Consider the following 27158-nt stretch of genomic DNA (forward strand, 5'->3'; position numbering starts at 1 on the left):
GCAGCCGGGAAGCCAGCGAGGTCGGTTCCGCCCGACTCTAACATGGCGGCGCCCTTTGTCTGCTCTGAAGTGCCGTCCCTGGCCTTCTCGCGGCCGTGATGCACCTCCTTCTGTGGTGGGGTCCGGGACATGGCAGGTGAGGGTCATCAAGCGCCGGGGGCCGGGGGAGTCCCTGGGGCCGGGGCGGAGGCGGCGGAGGATGGGGCGCGGCGGGACGCCATGGACGGTTGTGTGGGGGAGGGGAGGGAAGTGGAATGGGACGGGAACCGGGCTGAGGGGCACCACGGGCAGCAGGTGCGGGGCAGCTGGGAGGGGGCGTCGCCCGGCGAGCGGGCGGGGAGTGGGCGGGCGGACCAGCCGCCCGGGCGAGGGGGCGCGAGTGGCCTCCCGGGCCGGGTGACACCCCAGCTGTAGCATCTCCGCCCCCGCCTCCGGGCTGTCACCGCCCCTTGACCCCGCGCGCCGCGGCGGGTGGGCGTTCTGCGGCCGCGAGGGGGCGAGGTGCCGGGCTGCGCTGGTCTGCGGGCGGGGGCCGGAGGCGCAGGCCCGCCGTCGCGGTGCGCGGAGCCGAGGCCGGCGCTGCGGGTCAGAAGGGCTCCGTTCATTCATTCGTTCCGCAGACGCGGTCAGGCCCCGACGGGTCGCAGGTGGAGCCCGTGGTGCAGACCGACTCCCGCCCGCGCGGGGCTGGTGGCCAGGAGAGCGCCGGTTCCCCGCTCCAGGCTGTGTCCCTGGGCACTCTGGGCTCTCTCTGCTTCTTTCCTCATCCTTGTTGAAGCAGAGAGGCTAATAAAATCTGCCGCCCAAGATTGAGATAAAGGTTAAATGAGGTAGTAGGTGTAAAAATGTAAAATGCTTAAAATACTCATGGTTACAGAGTAAATGCTGTGCAAGTGCGTGTTGCTGATATTTGTCGTCATTATCCGGAGTTTAAACTCACTTGGGAGACGAGGAGATACTTAATGCTGTGTGGGAGGAAGAGCCCTCCTGGCTCAGGGAAGACGCAGTAGAGGCACTTAAGATGAATCTGGGGAGGCTTCTGTCCGCCCCCCCCCCCCCAACTGAGACCAAAACATGCCCCAGGGAGTGAAGCAGGAGCAGGGGGGTAGTATTCTCGGTGGAAAACGGGAGACAAGGCTAAGGGCAGCAAGCTATGTCTAAACCTTAGGGGACTTTGTAAACCTAGTTAAGGACTTGAAAGTGTAGGGCCTGGGGATGTAGCTCAGTGTAAAGTGCCCCAGGGTTCAATCCCTAGAACCCAAAATAAGTAAATAATAAATTTTAAGTTAATGTGGAGGCATTTAAGAATCAGGCTTGTGGCTGGGTGCCTGTAATTCCAACAACTGAGGGAGGTTGAGGCAGCCAAGTTCAAAACCAACCTCAGCAACTTAGTGAGACTCCAGGCAACTTAGACCCTATCTCAAAATAAAAAAACAGAAAAGAACTGGGGATATGTCTAGGTGGCTAAGGGCCCTGGGTTCAATTCCTGGTACAAAAAAAAAAAAAAAAGAATCAGGCCTGTGGATTAGCAAAGATCACTGACTGTGCTGAAGAATGTGTCAGAGGAAGTGGCTCTGGAAGCCCATTAAGAAGCTGCTAGACTAATCCAGGTGACAAATGGGGGTGGTCTTGAGTTAGATTAGAGACAGAAATGGGGAGATACAGTTCTGGAGGTAGAACTGACAAAACTTGGCAGTTACTTCAGTGAGAGATTAGGGGCAGGGAGGAGCCAGGATTGTCCCCTAGTTCTTGACTGGTAGCTTCCAGTACTGCTCAATGCCATAGGAAGGGAGCAAGGAGAGAAGACAGTGGAATCAGGTGCCTACAGAACTTGCAGGTGAAACCATCTGGTGGTGGTCCTTGCAGCTGTCATCCACCAAAGGTTCCTAGAGTCATTGGAGGGGACGTGCTCACTCAGGGTGAGGGTGGGAAATGGGAGCACAGTGTCCGGGACAGCGCAGGGAATGCCATGGTGAAGTAACACTGGAGCAGCCTCCGGGTTTTTGCTCCTCAGCCTTGTGCTCAGTGCTCATCAAGCAGGAGTTCCAGAGTGTGGAGATGTGGACTGGGTTTATTCGTCTTTGTGTCCAGCATGTTTTCTGGTATGCAGCAGGCCAACAGTAACCCAGCGTAACATTTATTGAGCACTTGTCTCTGTTTGATGGGCGGGTGGCGGGGCAGCTCTTAGGGAGCAGGTGTAGCCACCCTACATTTTCTCATCAGATTTTTTTCCACTGAGTGTCTTTGTTCAGGTAGTGAGCTGGAGGAGGGGAACTGAGCTGGAGTTTATGTAGACTGTCAGAAAGAGTAGACTGGGATATTTGGAAATCTGCACTGTCTGTAAAACTCAAGGGTGAAACCAGTCATGAATAGGCTCAACATGGTTCAAGTAACCCTGTCAAGATAGCTTTGCTAGGCATGGTGGTGCACACCTGTAATCCTGGTGATGCAGAAGGCTAGGCAGGAGAATCCATCGCCAGTTCACGGCCAGCCTCAGCAACTCAGCGAGACCCTGTCTCTAAATAAAATAGAAAAAAAGGACTGGGGATGTGGCTCAGTGGTTAAGTACCCTGGGATCAATCCCTGGTATCAAAAAAAAAAAAAAGATAGCTTTTTCTTTAAAATTAATAATGACAAAATCCTTATTGTAGTTTGGCTGGAAAATTGTTGGTATTACTAATTTTTTAATCAAGAAAGATAAAAGTGGATTAATTACTGGACAGTGCTCATACCTTCTTTTAATTAGGTGCTGTCTAAAATGCTTCAACAGGGCTGGGGGTGTGGCTCACTGGTAGAGAGCTTGCCTAGCAAGTTTAGGGACTGGACCAGCACTAGAAATGAACTGCTTCAACAAAGCAATCCCAAGTACAGTGACTGAAACAAAATAGGAGTTTATTCCTCACCTCTTAACAGTCCGAAAGTATCCAGTTCTGAGCTGGTAGAGCAGGTCAGCTCTGTTCCATGAGGTCCTTCTGGGAGCAGTGTTTCTTTGATCCATGTGGCTGTCCTTGCTCACACCCAGCATCCATTTCATGGTCCAAACTGACTGCTTCATCTCCTGCCATCCTGTATGAACTCCATCTTGCCAAAAGGGACAGACCAAGAGTCATGCTCATTGTTTTTAAGATATTGAGTTTAAAGAGACATTGTTATGTAAAATGTTCCACAAACATAAACTAGACACCATTTGGTGTCTGATATACAACTCAAGAATCTGTCATACCTGTCCCAGGCCTCTGCCTCCGGGTGAATGTGTGGTGCTTGGGTCCAGAGAGCCCAGGCTTGTTTATGCACTCGCTTGTTTCCTGTGCCTGGTGTGTGCCGGACACTGTGCTGGGTGTTAGGAACATGGACATGATAATATTGGATCCCAGAAGCAGAACTCTCCCAGCCATTTGGGTATTCCCAACACAATGCAGGAAGTACCATGGAAGCCTGGGGATGTGAGGATGCACAGGAGGCCTGACTGACAGGGGAAGGCTGTACCTGGGTGGTTCACTGAGGATTTAGTGAAACACATTTGGAATTGATGACTGTAAAGGTGCCTTCAGGTAGATATGGGCAGTGGGTACTCTGGACACTGGTGTGAATCCTTGCTGCCCTGTTTAGTGGTTCTGTGTCCAGAGGGCCAGTTTCTGCATTGCTGAGCCTCAGTTTCCTTATCTGTAGTAGGAATAACCATATCTACCTCACAGAAGCATTTTGAGAATTGTGTGGTATCAGGCAGGTGATTCACAGGGGCTGCTGTGCAGTGGGCACTTATTAAATGTCAGTTACCTCCCACTACAACGAGGAGGATGGTTCAGAGCCAGAAAAGCCAGGTAGGGATGAACGGAGGCAGTGATTATTCAGGTGCTACACAGAGAGTCCTGTCTTCCTCAGGAGTCCCCAGGCCATCTACAGTCATCATTTTCTGAATCCTCAGAGACCATACCCTCAGAGGTCTGGTGAGAGGTCTGTGAGAGGGGAAGCTTCTCTCTGCCTAATTCCTCTGAGTTCCTAGGCTTCTGGGAAGCACGTCCGGAGCCTCCCCCTCAGTGCTTCCCAGCATATTGTGCAGCCCCTTAGTGGTCTCCTAGCATCCTGCGCTGTCCTCTCCTAGTGCATTCTTGCCTAAGTAGTAGTTGTAGGTCTCCTTGTGTGTCTCCCTGCCAGGCCACCAGCATCTTGGGTGCAGGGAACAGGGTCTTATTTATCTTGGTATTCCCACCAGATAGTGTAACTCTGGGCACATAGTTGGTGCTCAGTAAGTGTTGACTGGTGCGTGGGCAGCCTTGATGGGCAGAAGAGGAGTTGTAGTTGGGGCTGGAAGAACTGCAGCTGAGGAAGGATGGTGTAGCTACTGGTTGAATAGAAAGGAGAAGCTGGTGAATTTTGGGGGGTGTTTGGCTGAGTTATGGGGAGCAGACCTGATAGACTATGACCTAAACAAAGAGAATTTCAGTCAGAAGGTGGCTTCTCTGTCTTTTTGACTTTTATCAGTAGAGCACTGTTCCTCAGCCTTGACCTTATTGATATGTAGGATCAGATAAGTTTTCTCCCCCTTTTTTTGGTACAGGGAGTCTAATTCAGGGCCTTACACATGCCAGGAGAGTGCTCTACCACTGGGTTTTTTACCCCCGAGACCTTTTGTAATTTTATTTTGAGAAGGGCCTTGCTAAGTTGCTAAGGCTGTTCTCAAATTTTTGATCCTCCTGCCTCAGCCTCCTGAGCAGCTGGGATTACAGGCATGCGCTGCTGTGCCCAGCTAGATGAGGTTTTGTTGTATATTCCTAGCCTCTACCCACAAATGCCCCCACCCCAGCTGTGACAACCAGAAGCGTCTCCAGAAGTTGCCAGATGTTTCCATCCCTAGTTACGAACCCCTACAGCATAAGGTGGTGGTTGGAAGCATGAACTTCTAAGCCAGATGTACCTGGCTCATATCTGATTCTTACCATCTATGCTTTGGTCCAAGTGCTTGACCTCTCTTGTCTCAGTTTCCTGGGTTACGAAGGGGACAGAACTTTATTGGGTGGGGTTGTTGATGAAGTTATGCAGTGAAGTGTCTGGCGGAGTCCCTGACTTCCTAACCGGCAAGTGGTGTTAATATGTGAGTTAGTAGAAGACCCTGACAAGGCAAGAAAGTGTGTGCAGAGTTGAGGACAGAACAGTGATTGATAGGAATTCGTGCATGAGGTGGAAAAATCCAAGGGGTCAGAGGATGGACTGTGGAAACGAGTCATGCTCCCCTCCGTCCCTCCCAAGCCCTTCCAGGGTGCCCTGCCATGTTGTGTCTGTGCACTTATGTAGGGAAGACTATGTAAAGAGAGTGGTGGCTTGGGACTGGTGCCCATGTACACACAGTGGCAGACCTTTCTGGTGGGTGGCTTGGCATCCCATTGAGAAGTCCTGAGGCTGGCCTCGAACTTTGATCATAACACTGAAAGGGCAGCCTCCATGGGGGAACTTCATTGGGCCAGCAGAGTGCCCCTCAGAGGACCAGGTGGCCCATTCTCCACACCATGAATTCCACTGAGGACAGTGTTGCCTGGGTGGCATGACCTAAGGACATATTGTTGGGTATTGTTATCACACAGGGAGGGACCCCAACCTTAGAGAAAACAGAAAACTCCAAGTACATTTTATGCACATACACACTGTCCTGGACATCATCGTTTACGTCTCTTGCTGGCTGTGATGTTCACAGGGTTGAAATCAGAGAGGTCAGGGAGTCAGCATTTGGCACAGTGATTTCAGCGTGTGCTGCAGTCTGTGGGCTGTGTGACTGCGTGGCCCGGCACTCTCCGAGCTCCCTGTGGCTGTCGTGGGAGTAAGGTTGACCTCAGTAGTATAATCAGCGCAAGATACACCTGGAAAATCAGGGCATGGGCTTGTGGATTCAGACAGCTTGTTAGGCACTGGTTCTCAGAGGTTGGGAGGAAGGAGAGGGAGGGAGGAAAAGGCCTGGTTAGAATCGAGAATCGCTCACTTGTGTCTAAACAGCAGCAAGGCCATCGGCTGAGTGGATCCAGCCAAGAGGGGAGCAGACCAGAAAGCAGGCCTGAAGGGGTCTTTGCAAATTCAAAATCATGCTTAGCTTCTGGTCCAAAAAGCTCTGGTGGCAGAATCTCTACCCCCACCTCACCTGGACTACTTGCTACACTGAAGTTGTCACTGAAGTGACTGGAGGAGTCACTTTCCTGTCTTGGAGGGAAGGTGCTGCTCCAGTTTCACAGTCATGTCAACTGTCTCCCTAGCTCAGAGTGAAACCCTTCTCATTTCAGTGGTTCCCCAACCTTAGGGGGCCCCTGGCAGGGACTTCCTGGTTTACTGTGACAAAGTCATCTGCCCTTCATGCATCAGAACATTATTTAGAATGTTGTTTAATTTTGTCAGTTGCTTTCATTAACTGCTGGGTAGATAGAAGAGATTATGTTCTGTATGAAGAACAGCATTACAAGGAACCCCTTCTGTCCTCATCACCCGGCTTACACAAAAAGAGTGTCACCAGGACCTTCAGAGTCCCTGTGCTACCCCACCCCCAGGTCATCCCTGCATATTGTGCTTTTATCATTCTCTTGCTTTTCTTCTTTCTTTCCTTTTTTGTTTTAGTTGTGTGTGGACACAATACCTTTATTTTGTTTTTATGTGCTGCTGAGGATCGAACCCAGTGTGAGGTAAGCACCCTACCACTGAGCCACAACCCCAGCCCTTGTTTTTCTTTATAGTACTCTTACCACGTGTGTGTATTGCTAATCAACATATTGTTCAATTTTGTATATTTTCTTTAGCAGCTTAGATTTTCTGCTAAATATATGTTCTTTAGGTTAATCCACATTGCATGTTTAAATTTCAGTTTTGCTGATGAATAATATTCTGTTGTATAAGGATTTACTTGTCCTTTCTCTTGTTGGTGGACATTTGGTTGTTTCCAGACTTTTTTTTTTTAATTGTGGATGAACACGATACCTTTATTTCATTTGTTAATTTTTATGTGGTGCTGAGGATGGAACCCAGGGCCTCACACATGCCGGGCAAGCGTACTGCCACAAGCCGCACAAGCCCAGCCTGTTCCAGTCTTGCTGAGACAGACCGTGCTGCTGTCTTGGACACATGTGCCCAGCTCTCCTCTCCCACTTAGGAGTGGAACTGAGTCACGGGCATGTGATCTTCAGTTTAACCAGACGTTGCCAAATTGTTTCCAGAGTGGTTTCCCAGTTCACACTTCAGTCAACATCTGTTTGCTTCACATCCTCCAAACGATCGTTGAAGATTTCCACTACTCTGAAGGGAGCAGAGTGTTAACTGGTGGTTTTGATTTGCATTGTTCTGATTATTATTCAATTGAAGTGTTTTGTTTGTTTGTTCATTTTTTTTTTTGGTACTGAGATTGAACCCAGGGACATTCTGCACTGAGTTATAACCCCAGTTCTTTTTATTTTTTATTTTAAGGCAGGGTTTTGCTAAGTTGCTGAACTGGCCTGGCACTTTTGGTCCTCCTGCTTTGGCCTCTTGAGTACCGGGGATGACAGGCCTATGCCACTGCACCTGACTAAACATCTTTTCTTATACTTCTAATCATTCTGATTTAACTTTTTCTCAATCATCTGCTTAAACCTTTTGACTCTTTCTTTTTTAAATATTTTTTAGTTGTTATGAACCTTTATTTTATTTATTTATATGTGGTGCTGAGGATAGAACCCAGTGCCTCACACATGCTAGGCAAGTACCCTACCACTGAGCCACAACCCAGCCCCCTTGGCTATTTTTCTTTCTTTCTTTTTTTTTTTTTTTTTAATTACATGTAAACTTTTTTGTTATTTTAAAATTTTATTTTAGATAGTAATTATTTGTCATTATACAAGGAAAGTTGAACTATCTGCTTCTAATTTATGGCTTGTCTTTTCACTCCAGGTTCCCTCCCCCCTTTTGGATGAGCAGGAATTCTTTTATCATTTTTTATTTTATGGGTAATACTTTTGGTTTCTTTTTTAAGAACTTCGTATCTCAAGTTTGTAAAGATGTTTCCTTATATATTGTCTTCCAGTTGTTTTCTTATTTTGCCTTTTACCTTAAGGTCTTTAATCCATATATAATTATTTTTGTGTATGGTGCAAGATGGGGCTGACTTCATTTCACTTTTTAAAATAATGTACTCAATGTCCCAGTGCCAATTATTAAAAAACTGTATCCCTTTTATGTAGTTTCATCTGTAGTGTCACCAGTACCCATTATCATATATTTAGATCCATACAAATGTTTGGATCTGTTCATGGGCTTTTTTTTTTTTTTTTTTTTTTTTTGTGCCTAGGAGCACTTTACCACTGAACTACATCCCCAGCCCTTTTTATTTTTTTATTTAGAAACAGGGTCTCCCTAAGTTGCTTAGGGTCTTGCTGGGTTGCTGGGGCGGGTTTTGAACTCATGATCCTCCTGCCTCAGCCTCCTGAGTGCTGGAAATACAAGCATGTGCCACTGGGCTCAGCTTCATGAGCTCTTTACTATCTCTTATCTCTGTGCCTGTACCAGATTGACTTAATCACTATAATTTTATAATGACTCCATGTCAGGTAACACCTTGAGCCTTTGTTCTCCCATCTTCATTTTAGACCATGTTTGTCAAATGCCATAACATTTTTTGAGATATTTTATTAAAATTGCTCTGAATTTTTTTGTATCAATTTGGATAACCACCTTAACATTTTTAATGATATTTAGCCTTCCAGTTCATGAACATAGTATACCTTTGAATTTCATAACTTACAAAGTTTAATTTTAGTCGCTGTTGTTACATCTTACACTCAAACAGTTAAGGATATTAGAACACTTGAATTTCTATCACTGATCCTTTTTCTTTTTATCCCCACTGCCCAGCCCAGTATAGGGGATTGAATCCAAGGTTGCTCTACCACTGAGCTGCATCTCCTGTCCATTATATTTTATATTTTGAAACAGGGTCTCAGGCTGGGCATGTTGGCACACACCTGTAATTTCAGTGGCTCAGGAGACTGAGACAGGAGGATTGTGAATTCACAGCCGGACTCAGCAACTTAGTGAAGCACTAAGCAACTCAGTGAGACTTTCTCTAAATAAAAAACAAAAGGGCTGGGGATGTGGCTCATTGGGTAAGTACCCCTGAGTTAAATCCCCTGGTACAAAAAAAAAAAAAAAACCCAAAATACACAGGGTCTTGCTAAGTTGCTGAGGCTGGCCTTGCACTTGTGATCCTCGTCCCAAGTCACTGGAATTGAAGGTGTGCACCACCGAATCCAGCATCGTCCTTCACTTTTATGCTGTAGGTGTTTGCTTTAGTTCTATTTAAAAATTTACAAGACATCATTGGTTCAGTATTTGTTTAGATTTATCCACTTATTATTTACTGCTTTCATTATTTCTCCTTCCTTCTTGCATCTTATATTTTCCTTCTGGGATCGCTTTTCATCTGCCTGAAGAGATCTTTTCTAATGTATGAAAACAAAATAGATTTTGAATTGTAGTCCATCTGGGGGCCAGCTAATGGTTACACGTTGCTGGGGAAGCTTTTTCCCTCCTCCATTCAGTGCCAAGACTTGATGCAGGCAGCTTCTGTGCAGCCTTCTTCCCACCAAGGTCCTGTGAGGCCTCCTTCCTGGTGTGGTGGGGAGCTCTGCTTGCTCAGTTCCATGGAGACTCTCAGAACCCAGCCTCCAAAGTGCCACTTGCTCTCTCGATTCCAGCCCTTTAGTTTCTGTTGACCTCTCAGTATTGCTTTCTGACTTGTTGTTTCTGTGGTGCATTTACAAACATGTCTTATAGTCATTCTTCAGCATCTGTAGCTGTTTGCTGTGGGAGAGAATTGGCACTGGTGTGCAGTGCTTCCAGAAATTGAGATGTTTTGTGATTTTAATTTTGTATTTCATTTGGCAACAGTAAACTCTGAATATCGGAACTAAGACTTAGTAATGTTCACTTCTGGATTTTAAGTTTCGTAACACTCAGTATGAGGAAAGGGATTGGCAGGTACCTATTCATGACAGAATTTGCCCTTTGGGGACTGACTAAGCATCTGTTGAGCCATGAAAGTCTTGTTTTTCAGTGGAAAGAGCAGTTTCAGAGTATGACGGACTCGGGCTTGACTCCAGGTGGTGGAGACCTAGGTCAGGGGACAGCCTTTCTGAGCCATTGTTGGCTCCTCTGCACAGTGGGGTGACCATGCTGATGCTGTCCTCAGGATCCCTGGAAGCTCCCATGAGGTGGCATGTGTGCATGGAGCATTCTGCAGGTGGGTCCCCCAGCAGCTCCGGCGGTTGTTCCCTTTGTGGCCTCAGTGGCAGTGTCCTCTCCACATGCCACTGCCCTTGGGAAACAGGAGCCTACAGTTTTCTCTTGCCAGTCACCTCTCTTGGATGCTTAGTGTGGGGGAGCTTATGCTCAGCAGGGCCGTGTTTTCTCAGGGCACCGTCACACTGTTCCCCTGCATTCTTTTATCATGACTCATGATTTCTTTTCTCTTTTCTCCCTTCATCCCTCTCTCCTATTTGCTGGGAATGGAACCCAGGGCCTTGCAAGTGCCAGACAAGCTCTCTACTGAGCTACACCCCCTGCCCTCCTTAGTTTATTTTGAGACAGGGTCCAACTTGAAATCCTCCTGCCTCAGCCTCCCGAGTAGCCAGGGTTCCAGGCTGCGCACCATGCCTGGTGTGAGTAGCTTGGTGTGGACACGGCCTTCATGGACTTCAAGAGCCTTTGTATTTCAGGGCTGTTGCCCCATATTTGCTGCAGGGGCCAGAAGCATTCTCCCTGCATTGATATTTGTGTTCAGGAAGTTGAGAAGAGTGGAAACGTGGATGAAGCTGCACACGTAGGTTTCTCACACCCTAAGCATAGTTTACAGGCCTTGCTCACGGCAGCAGCCCCTAAGGAGACCAGCCTTTCTGCCTCAGAGCAGTCTTGGCGTCCTGGGGTCTGTCGCACCTGTCTCTCCTGCTCTCACTGTTTTAGGACCTGAGCCAGGCAGCACATGGTGGTTTCTGAGTTTCTCTTAGAAACTTGCACTTCAAAGTTAAAGGCTACCAGTGCCAGGGTTACAGGTCAGCCATGCAAGGCTTCCTGCAGCTTCGGGTTCACAGGTGGTGGGGTTCCAGGGCGTGTGGAGGCCCAGTCTCGCCTTATCTGCAGGGCCACCATTAGCATCACCTGCATTGAAGGAGCCCTGTGCCTTTTCGAAATCACTGGAAATTGAGACATCAAGTTCTTGACCACTTCTTATCTAGGCCTAACTTATGGTTTTGAGATCCCCAGAATATTTAAGATATCCTTTTATTTGTTCAGATGTGCCTCATCAAGGTTTGGTTTTGTTTCCGTTTATGATTGGCAGTGCTGGGAATTGACTCTCGGACCTCACACTTGCTAGGCAAGTGTTCTACCACTAGCTACATCCCCAGCCCTTCTCAGTTAAGTTTTACAAAATCTTTACTTAGTTTAAACCTGTTTGGGATGGTAAACGTAGTATTTGATGTTGACGTGTGCCATATACTCACTGTTGGTATTCATGTCTTATATAGTTTGTGCGCACAGTTGGAAGTCTTTAATATTGTAGGAAAAAATGTAAATGAAAAATTCCACTAGGTATTAGGTAAAGAGCTAATTGTTACTGTCATTCACATGATACCTACTATACTTAAAAAGCATGCCTTTGTAATCTGAAGTCACACTAATGAAATCACTCATTTTTTCAACATTTATTATATTTTAACACTTGAAGAACCTTAACAGTCACTTAATCCTAATGAGGATACAAACCCAGGGAAAGTCAGTCATGGGGAAGAGCATGTGTCACCTTGAAGTTCTCCTACATCCGTTTCCAATTTGCATTTTACCTTTTTCTCTTTTGACTTGGCTTCGCCATTTGCCGCAGGACTAGTACTTCCTTTGGAATTGCTGTGCTGTCTCTCTTTGGGATTGTCACGCTCTGTCTCCTCAGTGAAAGCCTCTTTTCTCCTCCAGGCCATTGCATCCTCTGTAAGAAAGGCAGTGGCCTCTGCTGTTGGGAATCAGGCACCTAGGCCTTGTGTTCATTACCGTGAGCCGGGAGAGTCAGCAGCCCGGGCGCCTTTTCCTGGTCTCATTTCACCCAGGATGGACACCTGGACTCCCAAAGAGAATTTACATCCACGTGTAGAAGAGGACGAGGATTAGTGCAGCAGACTCCTGCTGCTGCGGGTAGCAGTGATGCTGACCAGAAGCCACTCTACATGTGGGAAACCTCCGGTCATCCCCATTTTATAGACGGGCAGTTGAGGCTCCGGGTCTGCGCACTGTTGCTCCAGGTACTTGTGCATCCGTGTGATTGCCAGACGGAGTTGTGAGTCTGGTGTGCGCGTGGCTCCTGGGAGAAGGACCCAGCACTTCCATCATGCGTGATAACAAGAGTGCCACCTGCTCTCTAGGGGAGTCCCCTTGAGGCATTTCTGCCCGTAGAGTTTCCTGAGTGACACATTCTCTGTGCTAATTACCACACTTTTCTATTTCCCTTATGAGAAATTTTTTCCTGTCGAGAAGTTTTCAGTGACCAGGTCTTATGGAAAATGTCTTAAAGGGCTTGTGGTAGATAGAAATGAAGGACTGTGCATTCTCTCTCTCTTCCATTCTTAACTTCCTCAGTTTTATTTTTTTTAATTGTATTTGTGAGTAGAAAAACAAAAAAGTGGATCAGTGACAAGTGCCATCCCCACCCCAGGAGTCCATTAATGCTCCTGTGCCCTCTGGTGATGTGGCTGTGGATGTCTTCTCTCAAGCATGAGTCAGAGCTATGACTCTTGGCCAGGGCTGTGGCCAGCATGGCCAGCTTCTGAGAGGAGGGGGCTGACGGTCACGGAGCGTATTGAGCACCCCCACCCGGAAGAGGCTCTTGGCCTTCAAGAGCTGCTCAGAGATCGATGGAAGAGCATGTTAGGTTCTGGGTCCTGGCTGGACCCTTCCAGTGCTAGTGGGTAGGAGTGTGACACCTTTTTTTCCTGCCTCAAGGGTCCAATGCTGTAAGGCTTCCCAACCTGCTTGTGTGCTTCTGGTCTTGCCTCTGCTTTCTGCTCGCTCACGGCAGAGGATGAGCTAGCTCTGTGGCTGTCACACTGTGCCCTGACCCAGAAGCCCCTGCAGCTGCATTTGGTGCTGAGGCCACTCTCCTGCTGCTCCTAGTCCCCCCTGTGTGCCCACCACTCTTTGTCATGCTTCTGCTCCATGGCTCATGCCTTCCCTGCCTGCACGTCCTTCTTGCCTTTGCTCACATGTCTCTTTCGATGCAGCCAAGTGCCATGTCACCTGCTCATCAGATTCTTTCTCCTGGGGAAAGGTCCCCAGGAGAGACTGAGCCCTGGCTGCCTTCCTCTGCCTGGCTGCCTTTTCAAGACTTGATGGGCTGTTGTGGTGGGAGAGAAGCCCTGGCGTCACCAGCCTAGAGTCTTCCCAGGGCACTCTGGTTCATTTCGTGTGTGGGTTCACTTTCCCCTTCACTGCAGGTCAGTCACAGACCTGTGTGAGGGCAGCAGCATCCGTTGCACATTTGCCAGGCTTGGGCAGACTTCCTGTTTGCCTTTGTCTTGCTGAGTGCTCACAGTCGTCATCTTTTTGTGGTTTTCCTGTTTTATGGGCGAGCAATCTAAAGCTTGGGCTGGGGAGATAGCTCAGTCGGTAGAGTGCTTGCCTTGCATGCACAAGGCCCTGGGTTCGATCCCCAGCACTACAAAAAACAAACAAACAAAAAATCTAAAGCTCTTGGGTGAAGTCCCTTGGCCAGCTACCAGAGCAGGACTCGGGCGCTCGCCCTTGGATCCCAAGTCTGCTGGTCGTTCTCCTCCTTCATCCAGCATCCTTGCCCTTCACTACGTCTGCACACGCATTCAGCTGGACGTGGCCTGAGCAGAACTGAACTTCTCCTGCGACCTCCCCTGCGGCATTCCGCACCTGGGCCAGCTTCTCAGGCCAGATCTTGTAGCATCAGCCATGACTCCTTTCCTTTTCTCACATTCCACGTCGACTAGAGCAGCTAGTTATGTTGGTTCAGCTGAAACACGTCCCTGATCCCAGCACTCTGTTGCCACCTGGGTGAGGGTGCCACCATCTCTTGCACCTGCTGCAGTGGCTGTGCAGCATTCCTGTCTCCACCCTGGCCCCTTGCGTCTCTCTTCTGCTGCAGTCAAAGTGGCCCTTCAGAAATGCCACCGTTCTACTCAAGGCTCTCCCAAGGCCTCCCCGTGCACTGAGGAGAAACTCCACAGTCCAGAGTGCCCCTCAGAGCCAGGAGACCTCTCCCTGCCGATGCCATCCCTGGCTCTTCCCCTCCCGACCCGCCTGCTGCCTCACAGGCCCCTGTGCTGTGGTCATGCCACCTCAAAGCCTTCGCTTCTGCTCCTCCTCGTGTCTCTTTATAGTGTCATGGCTCACTCTGGCACTTCATTTAGGCCTTTGCTTAAATGTCACCTCCTCAGAGAGGTACTGTTTGGTCCCCCCCTTTTTTTTCTTTCCTATAGCAGGGATTGAACTCAGGGGTGCTTTGCCACTGAGTTACATCCCAAGCCCTTTTTACTTTACTTTGAAACAGGGTCTCACAGATTGTCCAGGCTAGCCTCAAACTTGCTATCCTCTTGCCTTGGCCTCCTGAATATCTGGGATGACAGGTGTGCACTGTGCCCAGCTTCTTGGTCCCTTTCTTAAATATTAAATTTAAGAATGTCTCTCCAGGTGTGGTGGCACATCTCTATAATCCCAGCTACTGGGGAGGCTTAGGTAGGAGGATCACAAATTCAAGGCCAGTCTTAGCAACTTAAGGAGACCCTATCACAAAATAAAAAGTAAAAACAGCTGGGATGTGGCTGTGGCTTAGTGGTAAAGTGCCTCTGGCTTCAACCCCCAGTACCACGGCGGGAGAACACTCCCTCCCGCTCAGCTTGCTTTAGCTCTCTCCCCAGCACTTAGGACCTAACGTTGAATATTGTGTGGATTTCTTGCCTTGCTTCCCCGTTAGACTCAGGTTCTAACGCAGTCCCCGGGACAAGCACAGAGAGGCACTCGGTAAGTGCTCTCGCCAGTCCTCTGCGTGCTGGGGAAACCTGCCAACCGTGTAGAATTGTTTCTCAGGTGCGGTTGTCTTTGTCTTGCGTTGCCATATAAGATACCACAGACGGGGTAATTTAGAAATAAAAAAGGTCACACAGTTCTGGAGGCTGATTAATATCAAGGTGCCAGTGTCTGGTGAGGGCTCCATGCTGCAGTGTCCTATGGCAGACGTGGGCAGAAGCGGGGTTGCAAGACCCAGGAGGGGGTGCCAGGAGCCCCTTCCTGCCCTAACAGCATTGATCCATCAGGAGAGCACAGCCCTGTGGCCTGATGCCTCTTAAAGACCCCTCCTCTTTATACTGTGACTTTGGCCGTTAAATTTCAACATGGGTTTTGGAGGGGCAGACCTCGTAGATGCGCTTGTGATTAGTAGCTCGGAAGTTCATTGATAGAGCAGATTTTGTCAGTTCACTTGATTAACAAGTACTAAAAGCACAACTGTCATTTCATAAGGGCCCAGGGAATACGTTGACATTGAGTTACACACTCAAAAATGCCCAGCTCTGCTCTCTTCCAGGCCTGTTTTTCCGCTGCATCTATAACTTCTTGAGAGCAGGGTCCTGGATTAGGTGCTGTGAGCAGCTGTGAGGGAGAAATAAGCACCCCCACCTGCAGTGGGCTTTCTAAGCTGGCAGGAAGATGAGGTGGCACAGTGTCATTTCAGCCTGTCCATACTTGTGACTGGGGGTGAAGGGAGGAAAACTCAGGTGTGCCCACATCCCGCACAATCTTAATACAAGAAGAGCGTTTGCTGGGCAACCTACAGGGCTGGGTTGGCTGCTGTTTGCTGCCCTGCCAGGTCACAGCCACAGGGAGAGATTGTCACCTGGGTGGGTGGTGGGTTGGGTGGGTAGGCTTCAAGGTTGCAAGGCTGGCTTGGAACTTCTATTTCCTTGACCTGAGTTTGTTGACCCACCTGTATTTCTAGAAGATCAGGAATGCCAAGTCATTGGGAACCCAAAGGTGACCTCTCCCACCTGTCAGGTTCCTCGGGGCACTTGGACGGGCGTGGCTGTGTTCCTGTGGAGGCTGGAGCTGGTGCGGCCTGTCATGGGAGCCAGAGGCTCTTGACTGTGAAGCTCAGCATCTTCTTGTGGTAGGCCACTTGTTTCCTGGCCTAATGGTGCCCGCTCTGTGGCAGTGTGGAAACCCTGCCTGCAGCCGAGTGCTTGCTAATAATCTGGGTAATGTTTCAGGTTTGAAAGGTGTCCACCTGACCCCAGATGGAGCTTTCTCTGCAGGACCTCTGGGCACTCTGAGCAGGCACTCCCCGGAGCAGAACAGCGCTCGCTCGATATAAAGTGCCTCCCTCCCTCTCTTCTTGCTAATTGTGCTCTGGGATTTTCCCAGATTGCATTTAGAAGGAATAATGGGTTATGATTACACCTCCTTAACAGTGTGGAGTCACTGAACAGTTATTGGCTGCACCTAAGGCACCCAGTATGAAAGGGACGTGGAAATCATCCGATAAGGTCTTTAGCCTTAAAAGAAAAAATTGCACTCTGCTTCCTGGTGAAGGTAGTGGCTGAGTGCTGAGGACACACCAGGCCCCGAACCCAGCTTTTTACCTATCTTCTTATTTTTTTGGAACTGGTGATTGAGCCCACAGGTGCTGTACCACTGAGCTATGTCCCCAGCCCTTTTTATTTCGAGACAGGGTCTTGCTAAGTTGCCTAGGCTAACCTCAAACTTGTGATCCTCCTGCCTCAGTTTCCCAAGTAGCTGAGATTACAGCCATGCACCACTGAGCCCAGTTGTTGGTATATATGAATTCTTTTTTCAAAAAAAATATTTTTAGCTGTTGATGAGCTTTTATTTTATTAATTTTTATAGGTGGTGCTGAGAATTGAGCCCAGTGTCTCATACGTGCTAGGCAAGTGCTCTACCACTGAGCCACAGCCCAGCTCTATGAATTCTTACACGCTACCTTGAGTCCCTGCTGGAATGAGGAGGGGTGGAGCCTCCTCCTTGACACGTTACCTCTTCCTTTTCCTGGATGTACTTTTTTTTTTTTGGTTACAGGGGATTGAACCCAGGGATACTCTACCACTGAGCACATCACAAGCACTTTTTATTTATTTTAAAACGGGGTCTCACTTAATTTGCTGAGGCTGACCTTGAACTTGTGATCCTCCTGCCTCAGCCTCCCAAGTCCCTGGGATTACAGGTGTGCACTGCCACATGCAGTACATATCCCTACTTTTGAAGTTTCCAGACACCATGGAGTGAGTGGCCGTGGCCTCCTGCAGCACTGACCTGTGACTTTCACTGCAGCTCACCCAGCAACCAGCCACTCATGGTCCCCCCAGCGCCAGGCTGCAGCCCAGCGACTCTCCCAGGAGGCTGGTGTGGTGGGAGCAGCCAGAGCTGCCGTGGGTTTCTCTCACCTGCCCAGGAAGGAGCAGCCAGGGTGGCTCCGGCAGACCTGGCCTCCGCTGAGTTTCAGACCTGGGTTTGGAGCTGCTGGTAAAGAACCATGACCACTGTTCAGCCCCTGAGCCTGGTGCGACCACCTCCCTGCTCATCTGTGCAGTGTGTGCTCAGAGATGGGTGGTGGTTTTTATTTTGAAACCTTTCAAAATTGGTCCTTTCTAGAAAGAAAGTCGTGCTTGTTTTCCCTAGAAAATCACTGGTCTTGAGATGGACTTCGCAGCAGTGCTGGGCGGCAGGAGCGCTGGTTTAGATACTTATTTAGTCATGGTTTGTGCCGCTTGTGATAATTCGGCTCCGGGCCAGGGAATTTTTCTGAGCATGTTTGTTTGAGATGGTCGGGAGATTTCCAGGCACTTAGTGAGGACCTCAACAGAGAAACTGGCCAGGCCAGCAGCTCTTGGGATCAGGATTGGACTTCCTTGTTTCTCCTGGGACATTAGCAGAACAGAGGTTTCTGGTGGCAGGCGACTCCCCAACTACTTGTGAGTCCCCAGAGCCTGTGAACCAGAGGGATTGAGCAAGCCCTGCCTAGCAGGCCCAGCTCTGCAGGGCAGGGAGCTTTGGCTGCAGTGGGAGAGGGACTGAGTTCTGAACCTCGTCAGTGCAGTGCTGAAAGGGCAAGGGATACAGGGCCACCTCGTTGTCTTCCCAGACATTTCACCTGCGTGTGACAGAATGAGAAAAAGTAGAAGGGTCTTAAGGCTGACTCTGCCCAGCTGAGCATCCATCTTTTTCTGAGATTATGTGGTGATATTCCTCACAGAAAAAGTTCAGCTGAGCAGTTTCTTGTGTTTGTTGAAATCACGACAGCAGTGTTTTGTGTCTGTTTGCTTTTGTGACTCTTTGGCATCATCATCTGGTAAGACACAGGGTGGCTGTTTGGAACATCCCGGTTAGTAGACGAGGAGCCGGAGCTCTGTCCCTCTCGACGCGCAGCAGGCCCGGGTTAGCGCCTCTGGTGGCGGCATCTCTCCTTGGGATTGGTTCTCGTCTCCTCCCCGAGGCCCCTTGGGAGTTGGGGCGGGGGCCGGCACCGCTCTCCGTGCTAACACGAGGCCCTTGGCGCTCTGCAGCCATGGATTTCCCCCAGCACAGCCAGCATGTCCTGGAGCAGCTGAACCAGCAGCGGCAGCTCGGGCTTCTGTGTGACTGCACCTTCGTGGTGGACGGCGTTGACTTTAAGGCGCATAAGGCAGTGCTGGCAGCCTGCAGCGAGTACTTCAAGATGCTGTTCGTGGACCAGAAGGACGTGGTGCACCTGGACATCAGTAACGCGGCAGGTACCCCGCCAGGGTCGGAGCAGGCTTGCTGAGGACCAGAGTGGTGGCTGGCCGCGCTCTGCGAGCCCTCCTGGGGCAGTGCCTGCTGGCCACGGGCACACCAGACCTCCCACCCTAGGCTTTGGCCCGGATTGCGTACCAAGTTCCTGCTACCTTTTGGGGGCCTGTTGGGACCAGGAGTGGGGTGATAGGGGAGAACTGGCAGGAAGGGCTTACGGTAAGCTCTAGGCCACAATGAATAAGGGATGGGCCTGGTCAGAGGGCCAGAGTGAGCCAAGCTCCATACCCTTCTCAGCCCTCTCCATGGCCAAGTCCACCCTGGAGCCACTACACCAGTGCTAACCAGGAATGTGGAGTGTGGCAGGCATGGCCGGGATGCAGGCTGGAAGTAGACCTCGGCACTAGGAAGGCACTGGCCCCGGCTTTGGCTTCCAGCCCAGCCTGGCTTAACACAGTGAGGAGCACAGGGCAAGTGTTGGCTCCCATTTTATGGATGTGGAAACTGAGACCCACAGAGGTCAGGAGCCTGGCCTGGAGGTCAGGCGGAGTTGGTGGCAGAGCCCCAAGGAAGCTGGTGGTGACCCAGTTGGACTGGAGGGTCTTGCAGCAATGAAGTGCAGTGGCTGGGTCTGGGGCGTGCAGGGTGGGCATTCACACCTCTGTCCTGGTGCAGGTTGGCATTCACACCCTCTGTGTCTGCCGGGCTGACCCCAGCCGCCCACCCTCCAGCTCAGGAGGAGACGATAGAGTTTGCCACTCAGCTTTGCAGAACTCCTTGACCTTGCCATGCGTGGAGGGGCTGGGTGGGCTGCTGGTGTCCCGCCTTGAGGTGGGTCTGTGACAGTGGCTGTCCTGTCTTTGGCAGGCCTGGGGCAGGTGCTGGAGTTCATGTACACAGCCAAGCTGAGCCTGAGCCCTGAGAACGTGGACGATGTGTTGGCCGTGGCCAGCTTCCTCCAGATGCAGGACGTCATCACAGCCTGCCATGCCCTCAAGTCACTCGCTGAGCCGGCCACCAGCGCTGGGGAAAATACAGAGGCCTTGACCATGGAAGGTCAGAGTACGGGCAGCTGTCATGGAGCAGGCAGCCAGAGACTGGCTTTCACTGGGGGCCTGCCGCTGACTCTGCGGGCCACCTCCCTGGATCTCAGTTTCCTCATCTGCCCTGCCTCCGCTGTGGGGAGCTGGCAAGCGTTGGCTGCAGTTTAGTCTGAGAAGGGCCCTCTGTTGCCCCTGTCTAGTGTGTTGCCAGCAGGGGACAGGGAGCCGCCTGGGTGGCTGCCCAGGCCCCTCCTGCAGCCATCTCCTCCCACTCGCTCCTCTCCCCTGGCGTCCTCAGGCCCTTGGCCATCCGCTGTGGGCCAATGCTTTACATTCAGAGGACCTTGTTCCTCTCCTTCCAAGCACTGACCACTGGTCAGCACCTTTGTGCACCCCCAAAAGCAGAAACTGCTGCTGCCGCCTTCCCAGTGCCAGCTGGCAGCGGGGCACAGCACTGGCGCCCCGGGGAATGATGTGTCCAGTGACCAAACTGACAAACCACTGTTTAGAGGAGTCCCCAGGGAGGACCCAGAGGAGCTGGCCGGTTCTGGGATTCCTGACCATGCCCCCTCGGGTGGTGGGCACTCGATGGAAAATGGCAGGTCTGTCCTGTCCCATCTCCAGGGGTGGACAAGAGAGCCAGAGAGGAGAAGGCTGCCGCGCCCGTGCTGAGCAGGCTGGACCACGCAGGAAGCAGTCCACCCGCAGGCCCTGGACGGGAGCCCAAAGAGGAGCGGGGCGGCCAGGCCGGGAGTGCTGCCAGTGGTGAGTTGTGGCCTGAGGACCGATGGGTGCCTGGCAGGAGAAGGTGGCAGCAGGAAGTCAGAAGGGTAGTGAGAGGCCCGTGACAGGGAGGCAGGTGGCAGGCTTCTGCGTTTCTCGAGCCCACGTTCCCCGACAGACCTGTGGCTTGTTCTGCAGCGTCTGTTCAGCCAGGGCAGAGGCACGAGCAGCGTGGGGCCCCTCCTCCTGGGCCGTCCACCAGCAGGGAACTGGCCAGGAGAGCCGTCAGACCCTAGGACAGAGCATCCCCATCCAGCCGCTCCTGCTCTCCCCTCTACCCCAGGCGCAGAGCAGACGGAGAAGGCTGACGCCCCTCGGGAGCCTCTGCCTGTGGAGCTCAAGCCAGACCCCACGAGTGGCATGGCCGCTGCGGAGGCCGAGGCCGCCTTGTCAGAGAGCTCGGAGCAAGGTACCCCCACCCAGCTGCCTGGCCCTCCTCCAGCCCCCGGGGCCCCAGCGTCCACTTCAGCCTCTTTCTCCTCGAGCCTTGACTTTGTGTCCTGGTCTCATGTCCTGGCAGTTCCCGTCAGGACGGCCATGTGGCGAGGCAGCCGTGGAGCCGTGTCTCCCAGCTCTGGCTGCTCAGAGCAGCCGCTGTCCACTGCGCCCCCACAAGTTTGCGTTGGCCAACTGGGGCCCGCATCTGCATCCCCGAGTAGCAGATCCCAGGTCTGAAGGTTTCCTCGTCACTCCCAAAATCTTCGAGAGCCCTGCCAGGTTCCTAGGCACGTGGAGAGCTGGCAGGGAGGCCTGACCTGGGAGCGCTACTCCGCCTCAGCGCTGCCTTCTCTGCAGAAATGGAGGTGGAGCCGGCCAGCAAGGGGGAAGAGGAGCGGGAGCAGGAGGAGGGCGCAGGGCCCGAGGTCAAGGAGGAGGGGCCTCAGCTGGAGAACGGAGACACCCCCGAGGAGAACGAGGAGTCTGCGGGCACTGACTCTGGGCAGGAGCTCAGCTCAGAGGCCCGGAGCCTGCGCTCCGGCACCTATGGGGACCGCACCGAGTCCAAGGCCTACGGCTCCGTCATCCACAAGTGCGAGGTGCGGGCCGCGGGTGGTGCTAGCCCTCCGTCGCGCTCCCGCTGCAGCCCCTCACGTTCGCCCTTCCCGTCGCGCCCGCAGGACTGCGGGAAGGAGTTCACGCACACGGGGAACTTCAAGCGGCACATCCGCATCCACACGGGCGAGAAGCCGTTCTCGTGCAGGGAGTGCAGCAAGGCCTTCTCCGACCCCGCCGCGTGCAAGGCGCACGAGAAGACACACAGGTACCTGCCGTCTCCCCGCTGCCCCCAGGGCCGCGCTCCGGGCCCAGCGAGCGAGCCCCTGCCTGTGCCTCCCCCGCCCAGCCCCTTGAAGCCCTACGGCTGCGAGGAGTGTGGCAAGAGCTACCGGCTCATCAGCCTGCTGAACCTGCACAAGAAGCGGCACTCGGGCGAGGCGCGCTACCGCTGCGAGGACTGCGGCAAGCTCTTCACCACCTCCGGCAACCTCAAGCGGCACCAGCTGGTGCACAGTGGGGAGAAGCCCTACCAGTGCGACTACTGTGGCCGCTCCTTCTCCGACCCCACGTCCAAGATGCGCCACCTGGAGACCCACGACACCGACAAGGAGCACAAGTGCCCTCACTGCGACAAGAAGTTCAACCAGGTGCGCGACTCTTCCCTGGCCAGAGCGGCCCAGGGAGCCCCTGCAGGTGGCACCGGAGGTGCTGGCACTGCTGGTCCCTGCAGCCTGGAGGGCAGGTGGAGGGGCTGGGGTCGGGTTCCCTTTCACTGCGGGACTTGGAACATCCCATTGGCCTTGAGAGGACACCAGCCGTTTCCAGTCCCCTGGGAGACCCGAGCCTCCGTGGTTGCCCATGGGAGGCGCTGGCGAGGGCAGCAGGTGGGCGGCCCTTCTGACCCCTCCCTGGGCAGGTGGGGAACCTGAAGGCGCATCTGAAGATCCACATCGCCGACGGGCCTCTCAAGTGTCGCGAGTGTGGGAAGCAGTTCACCACCTCAGGTAGGCCCGGGCTGCCCTGGCTGCCCTCAGCCCTGCCCCGCAGGCCGCCCGGGCCCCGTGCCAGGCCTGCCATGGGTCTCACCGCAGGGAACCTCAAGCGGCACCTTCGGATCCACAGCGGGGAGAAGCCCTACGTGTGCATCCACTGCCAGCGACAGTTTGCTGACCCCGGGGCTCTGCAGCGGCACGTCCGCATCCACACTGGTGGGTGAGCAGCCCCTGCGCCGCGCGGGGCCAGGGAGGGCGCAGGGGGAGAGGTGGGTGCCGATGCCTTCCCCTGCCTCTGTCCCCAGGCGAGAAGCCATGCCAGTGTGTGATGTGCGGCAAGGCCTTCACCCAGGCCAGCTCCCTCATCGCCCACGTGCGACAGCACACTGGGGAGAAGCCCTACGTCTGCGAGCGCTGCGGCAAGAGGTGCCCCTCTCCCCGTGCCAGGCCGCTGCCCACGGCCAGGGGACTCTGTCGGGAACTGGGCAGACTGCCGTGCCAGCCCCAGGCTTTGCTCCCAGGGTGCTCTCCCGTCCCAGTGAGACCAGAGGCCCCAGTCCTGTTCCCCAGCTCCTGGCTCGGGCAGGTCAGTCTGACCCCTCCCTCTTGGCCCTGCAGATTTGTCCAGTCCAGCCAGTTGGCCAATCACATCCGCCACCATGACAACATCCGCCCACACAAGTGCAGCGTGTGCAGCAAGGCCTTCGTCAACGTGGGAGACCTGTCCAAGCACATCATCATCCACACTGGTGAGCACGTGCCCGCCCACCTGCGCGCCTCCCTACTTGCAGGTGAGGGATGGGTGAGAAGGGGGGACCCCCGGATCCCAGCCTTGGCTGCCGGCACTTGCTGCAGGTGGCCCTGGAGGCAGTGCAGTTGAAGTGTGGACCCTCTTAGAGCTTCTAGTGGGCCAGGTGCTACTGGAGGCATCTGTCAGCTCTGGTGGCCGCCCCAGAGAACGTCCTGCTGGAAAAGACAGGGCTGCAGGGGAAGCCGGAAGCCTGGAGGTTCTCCCACCCCCGCCCCGGCTGCCCTCCACCAAGGCAGGAGCGAACCTTGCCTCCCCCCAGGAGAGAAGCCTTACCTGTGTGACAAGTGTGGCCGCGGCTTCAACCGGGTGGACAACCTACGCTCCCATGTGAAGACCGTGCACCAGGGCAAGGCTGGCATCAAAATCCTGGAGCCAGAGGAGGGTGGCGAGGTCAGCGTGGTCACTGTGGACGACATGGTCACACTGGCCACTGAGGCACTGGCAGCGACGGCCGTCACCCAGCTCACAGGTGTGGGCCATGGGCAGCAGAGGGGAGTCACCTGCAGCTTGCCTCCGGTGGCAGCAGTAGGGCCACGTCTGCGGCCTGTGCCACAGGGCCTACCCATTCTGTCCACAGTGGTTCCAGTGGGGGCTGCGGTGACAGCTGATGAGACGGAGGTTCTCAAAGCCGAGATCAGCAAAGCCGTGAAGCAAGTGCAGGAGGAAGGTGAGAGGGCGCCCAGGGTGTGAGCGTTGGCCAGCCAAGGCCCTTTCCCAGCCTGACTGCGCCCCCGCCTCCACAGACCCCAACACCCACATCCTCTACGCCTGCGACTCCTGTGGGGACAAGTTCCTGGACGCCAACAGCCTGGCCCAGCACGTCCGGATCCACACCGCCCAGGCACTGGTCATGTTCCAGACCGATGCGGACTTCTACCAGCAGTACGGGCCAGGCACCACGTGGCCAGCGGGGCAGGTGCTGCAGGCCGGGGAGCTGGTCTTCCGCCCTCGGGACGGGGCCGAAGGCCAGCCCGCAATGGCAGAGACCCCACCCACAGCTGCTGAATGCCCACCGCCTGCTGAGTGAGCAGGCGGCCCCCTCTTGACTGTTTATTTAAGGACGGATGGCACCCTAGAACTGCAGAGTGGCCATTCCCTAGAGAGAATAAACTTGATTATTTTCTAATGCTGCCTGTAGGTCCTGTGGGGCGGGTGGGGTGCTGGCAGCTGTGGCTGATGCACGAGGGGGCTGCACCGTCCAGGGACCAGCACTCCTGTGCAGTGGAGCCAGGATCCGTCCATCCCCAAACCGACCACGTTGTCCAGAGTGGGTACGAGCGGCACGCTGCGCCCTGACCCGCTTCCGCGCATCTGTGCTGTCTCCCCAGCGAGCACCACCGTCACCCTGCTCCCCTCCGCCCAGGGGGTGGCCAGCTGGGCAAGGGGGCCGTGGGGAGGACCACAACTGCTCACGGAGAGCCATGCAGCCCAGGACAGCCCAGGGCCTCGATGGCTTTGCCCCTGTGACCATGTCTGTCGGGCCTGGCCCTGGGGTCTTTTCAGCCAGGTAGCAGAAGAGCCTCCGGGAGTGAACCCGGGGCCCGCCCTCCCCTGACCACAGCCCCTGCCTCCAGACCCCACACCCTCCACTCCTGGTTTTCTTCTGTATCAAAAGCTGAAGTGCCTGCCACACCACCGGGGAACTATTTGGGGCCTGGAGGCTTCAGAAGTGTCTGTCTACACCACAACCTTGAAAACCTTGTTCAAGTCCAGCATGGGGACAAGGCAGCCAGGGCTGGAGGAGCATGCCAGGCTCTGTGCTTGCTCAGAGCACTGAGGCCAGGCCAGAGCCATCCTTCGGGAACGTTCGCCTGCCTGAATCAGTGGCGCCTCCACCTGAGGGACAGGAGGGGGCCGTGGGAGCACAGCTAGCAGGGCTGCCTTGCTTCCTCCCGGCTCCCCACGGCCACAAGCCTACCTTCTTGCACAAGCCCACAGGCCTGTTGGTGGTCCCACTGATACTGAGAAGACACCAAGTCTATAGTCCCCATAGCCCTGTCCAATTCCATAGCTGCAGGGGTCCTGACCACTGCCTCCTGCCCTTGTGTCTGGAAGCAGGCCAGAATTAACCAAGTTCCAGGGAGAAGCAGCGGGTCAGGCTCCGCCCCATCCCACCACACTGAGAAGGGAAGGGGCGGGCGGGAGAAGAGGCCTTGCTTCAGGTGCTTCCGGGCAGTTTCGCCCTGGATCAGCATCTGAAGTGCCTTCTGCATCGCTGGGAACCACACAGAACCCTGGAGCCTCAGGTGTCTTCTGCCACAGTACTGGTGATGAAGTGCTCACCGGGGAGCACTGCGGACAGAAAGGAGAGGCCCTCTAGACTTTGGGTGGGCAAAAGCAAAGCCAGGGCAAGGGCTAGCTGTTCCCATAGCCAAGGACCCTTGGTTCCCTGACCCCAGCGACAATCACATTCACACTTGAGGTGTTTTGTATTTTTTAATAAAGTCTGTAATCCAATGGACACACAAAACAAAACTGCGCTGAGAAAAACAGTTTCATAAATTAATAAGTGTTAGGAAGTTGGGGGAGAGGCCCAGGTCACAGGAGGAGGGGTCGGCCAGTCTTCGTACAGGTGCTGTGTGACTCTTCCACGTCGCGGGAGCGGGGCCCGTGCTGTAACGAAGCGCACTTATACAAATGAGTGACGATACAAAGTCTGAGTATGAAAATAAGATTTTCTCTGAAAACACATTTTTGGCACAGATTAAAAAAAATGTATGTCGGGGAAATCTGATTTTTAAAGTCAGTATTATATATATTTATATATATTATATATTTATATATACACACATCCGAGTTCTGCATATCCCACCAAGGAAGAAAATCCTGTTTGCTCTTGTTAACTGCAAGCCGTATGTCCCGGTGAGTCGAACGTGGTGGCAGCAGAATTAGAAAGAAAGGCGACACGTCCAGTGAGCAGGGAGGAGGACCAGTGAAATGTCCCTTGACCCCAGGTGTCCGCAGAAGCTCCGAGTCCTGCAGGAGTCCGCGATGCGTGTCCACACACCCCACGTCCCGAGCTCACAGCCTGTCTCACTGTGCAAAAGTCCGAGTCACTAATTTAGTGCAAAGGCAGTTCTGTTTCCTTGTTTCTTAAGAGCAGGAACCCTACCGCCCTGTTCCTTTTCTCTGGAGGAGAGAAACAGCCCCAGGGTGTCTGCGAGTCTGTCGGTCGGTGGTCTGTCCTGGGCAAGAGCGTCCTGTAAACATACAAGGTAGCAGCACCACCGCCCAGAGGTCTGTCCCACGGAGCTGGGCAGGCGCACGGGCGCAGGAGGATGGCGTCTGTCCCTCTGCAGCTTCTCCTCCGCCTGGCTGGGGTGTCTGGTGTGCATTTTTTGCAGCAGAGCCTTGGGAAAGTGCCCTGAGGTGACGACCATTCGGTGGCTCACACAGAGGCAATGACAATCATGAGGTGGGGAGAGATGTTGGAGATGCTGGCCAGGAGGTCGGGGGCCAGCCGGGACAGGTGGCTCTCGGAGAACTCGCAGGGCGGGAAGATCTGTAGCACATAGGCGGGCTGGGGGAGGGGCGAGAGAGAGTGGGACCTTCTGTCTGCACGTGGCCTCCCACCTCCCCTCCAACAGGCCCCTGGAGAGACCGAGGCCGAGGCCGCCGAAGTCCGCTCCCCACCCACGACCCAGCTCAGGAGGCTCCTGCCGCACCTCTGGGCCTCTACCCAGCTCAAGAAGATCCCCTCAGCTGCTCCCCTGGCTCTTTTCTTCAGGAGGGCAATACGTCGTTTGT

The 27158-nt window shown here is 53.4% G+C and overlaps 2 protein-coding genes across 4 annotated transcripts in view; one reads left to right on the forward strand and one right to left on the reverse strand.

Annotated features, from left to right (window-relative positions):
* Positions 1-25887, forward strand: Zbtb17 (zinc finger and BTB domain containing 17). 3 transcript variants are annotated; one of them, XM_047526050.1, is made up of 15 exons: positions 1-136; positions 18582-18788; positions 19654-19842; positions 20454-20594; positions 20896-21021; positions 21408-21649; positions 21731-21873; positions 21955-22255; positions 22525-22612; positions 22700-22816; positions 22906-23026; positions 23219-23349; positions 23671-23880; positions 23989-24078; positions 24155-25884. In XM_047526050.1, the coding sequence occupies exons 1-15, from the start codon at positions 130-132 to the stop codon at positions 24436-24438; spliced, it is 2397 nt and encodes a 798-aa protein (XP_047382006.1). In that variant the 5' UTR covers positions 1-129; the 3' UTR covers positions 24439-25884. The 3 variants fall into 3 exon arrangements, with proteins under 3 accessions (XP_047382006.1, XP_047382017.1, XP_047382028.1); XM_047526061.1 differs by lacking the exon at positions 20896-21021 and having other exon boundaries at positions 24155-25887; XM_047526072.1 differs by lacking the exon at positions 19654-19842 and having other exon boundaries at positions 24155-25886.
* Spen (spen family transcriptional repressor) overlaps positions 25834-27158 on the reverse strand; it is a 79879-nt gene continuing 78554 nt past the window's right edge. Inside the window, 1 exon segment of the mRNA XM_047526034.1 lies at positions 25834-26931. Within this exon segment, the coding sequence (XP_047381990.1) occupies positions 26800-26931 (132 nt within the window). The 3' untranslated portion in view covers positions 25834-26799.

Source organism: Sciurus carolinensis, chromosome 1 (assembly GCF_902686445.1).
Source record: "Sciurus carolinensis chromosome 1, mSciCar1.2, whole genome shotgun sequence".
Taxonomy (NCBI): domain Eukaryota; kingdom Metazoa; phylum Chordata; class Mammalia; order Rodentia; family Sciuridae; genus Sciurus; species Sciurus carolinensis.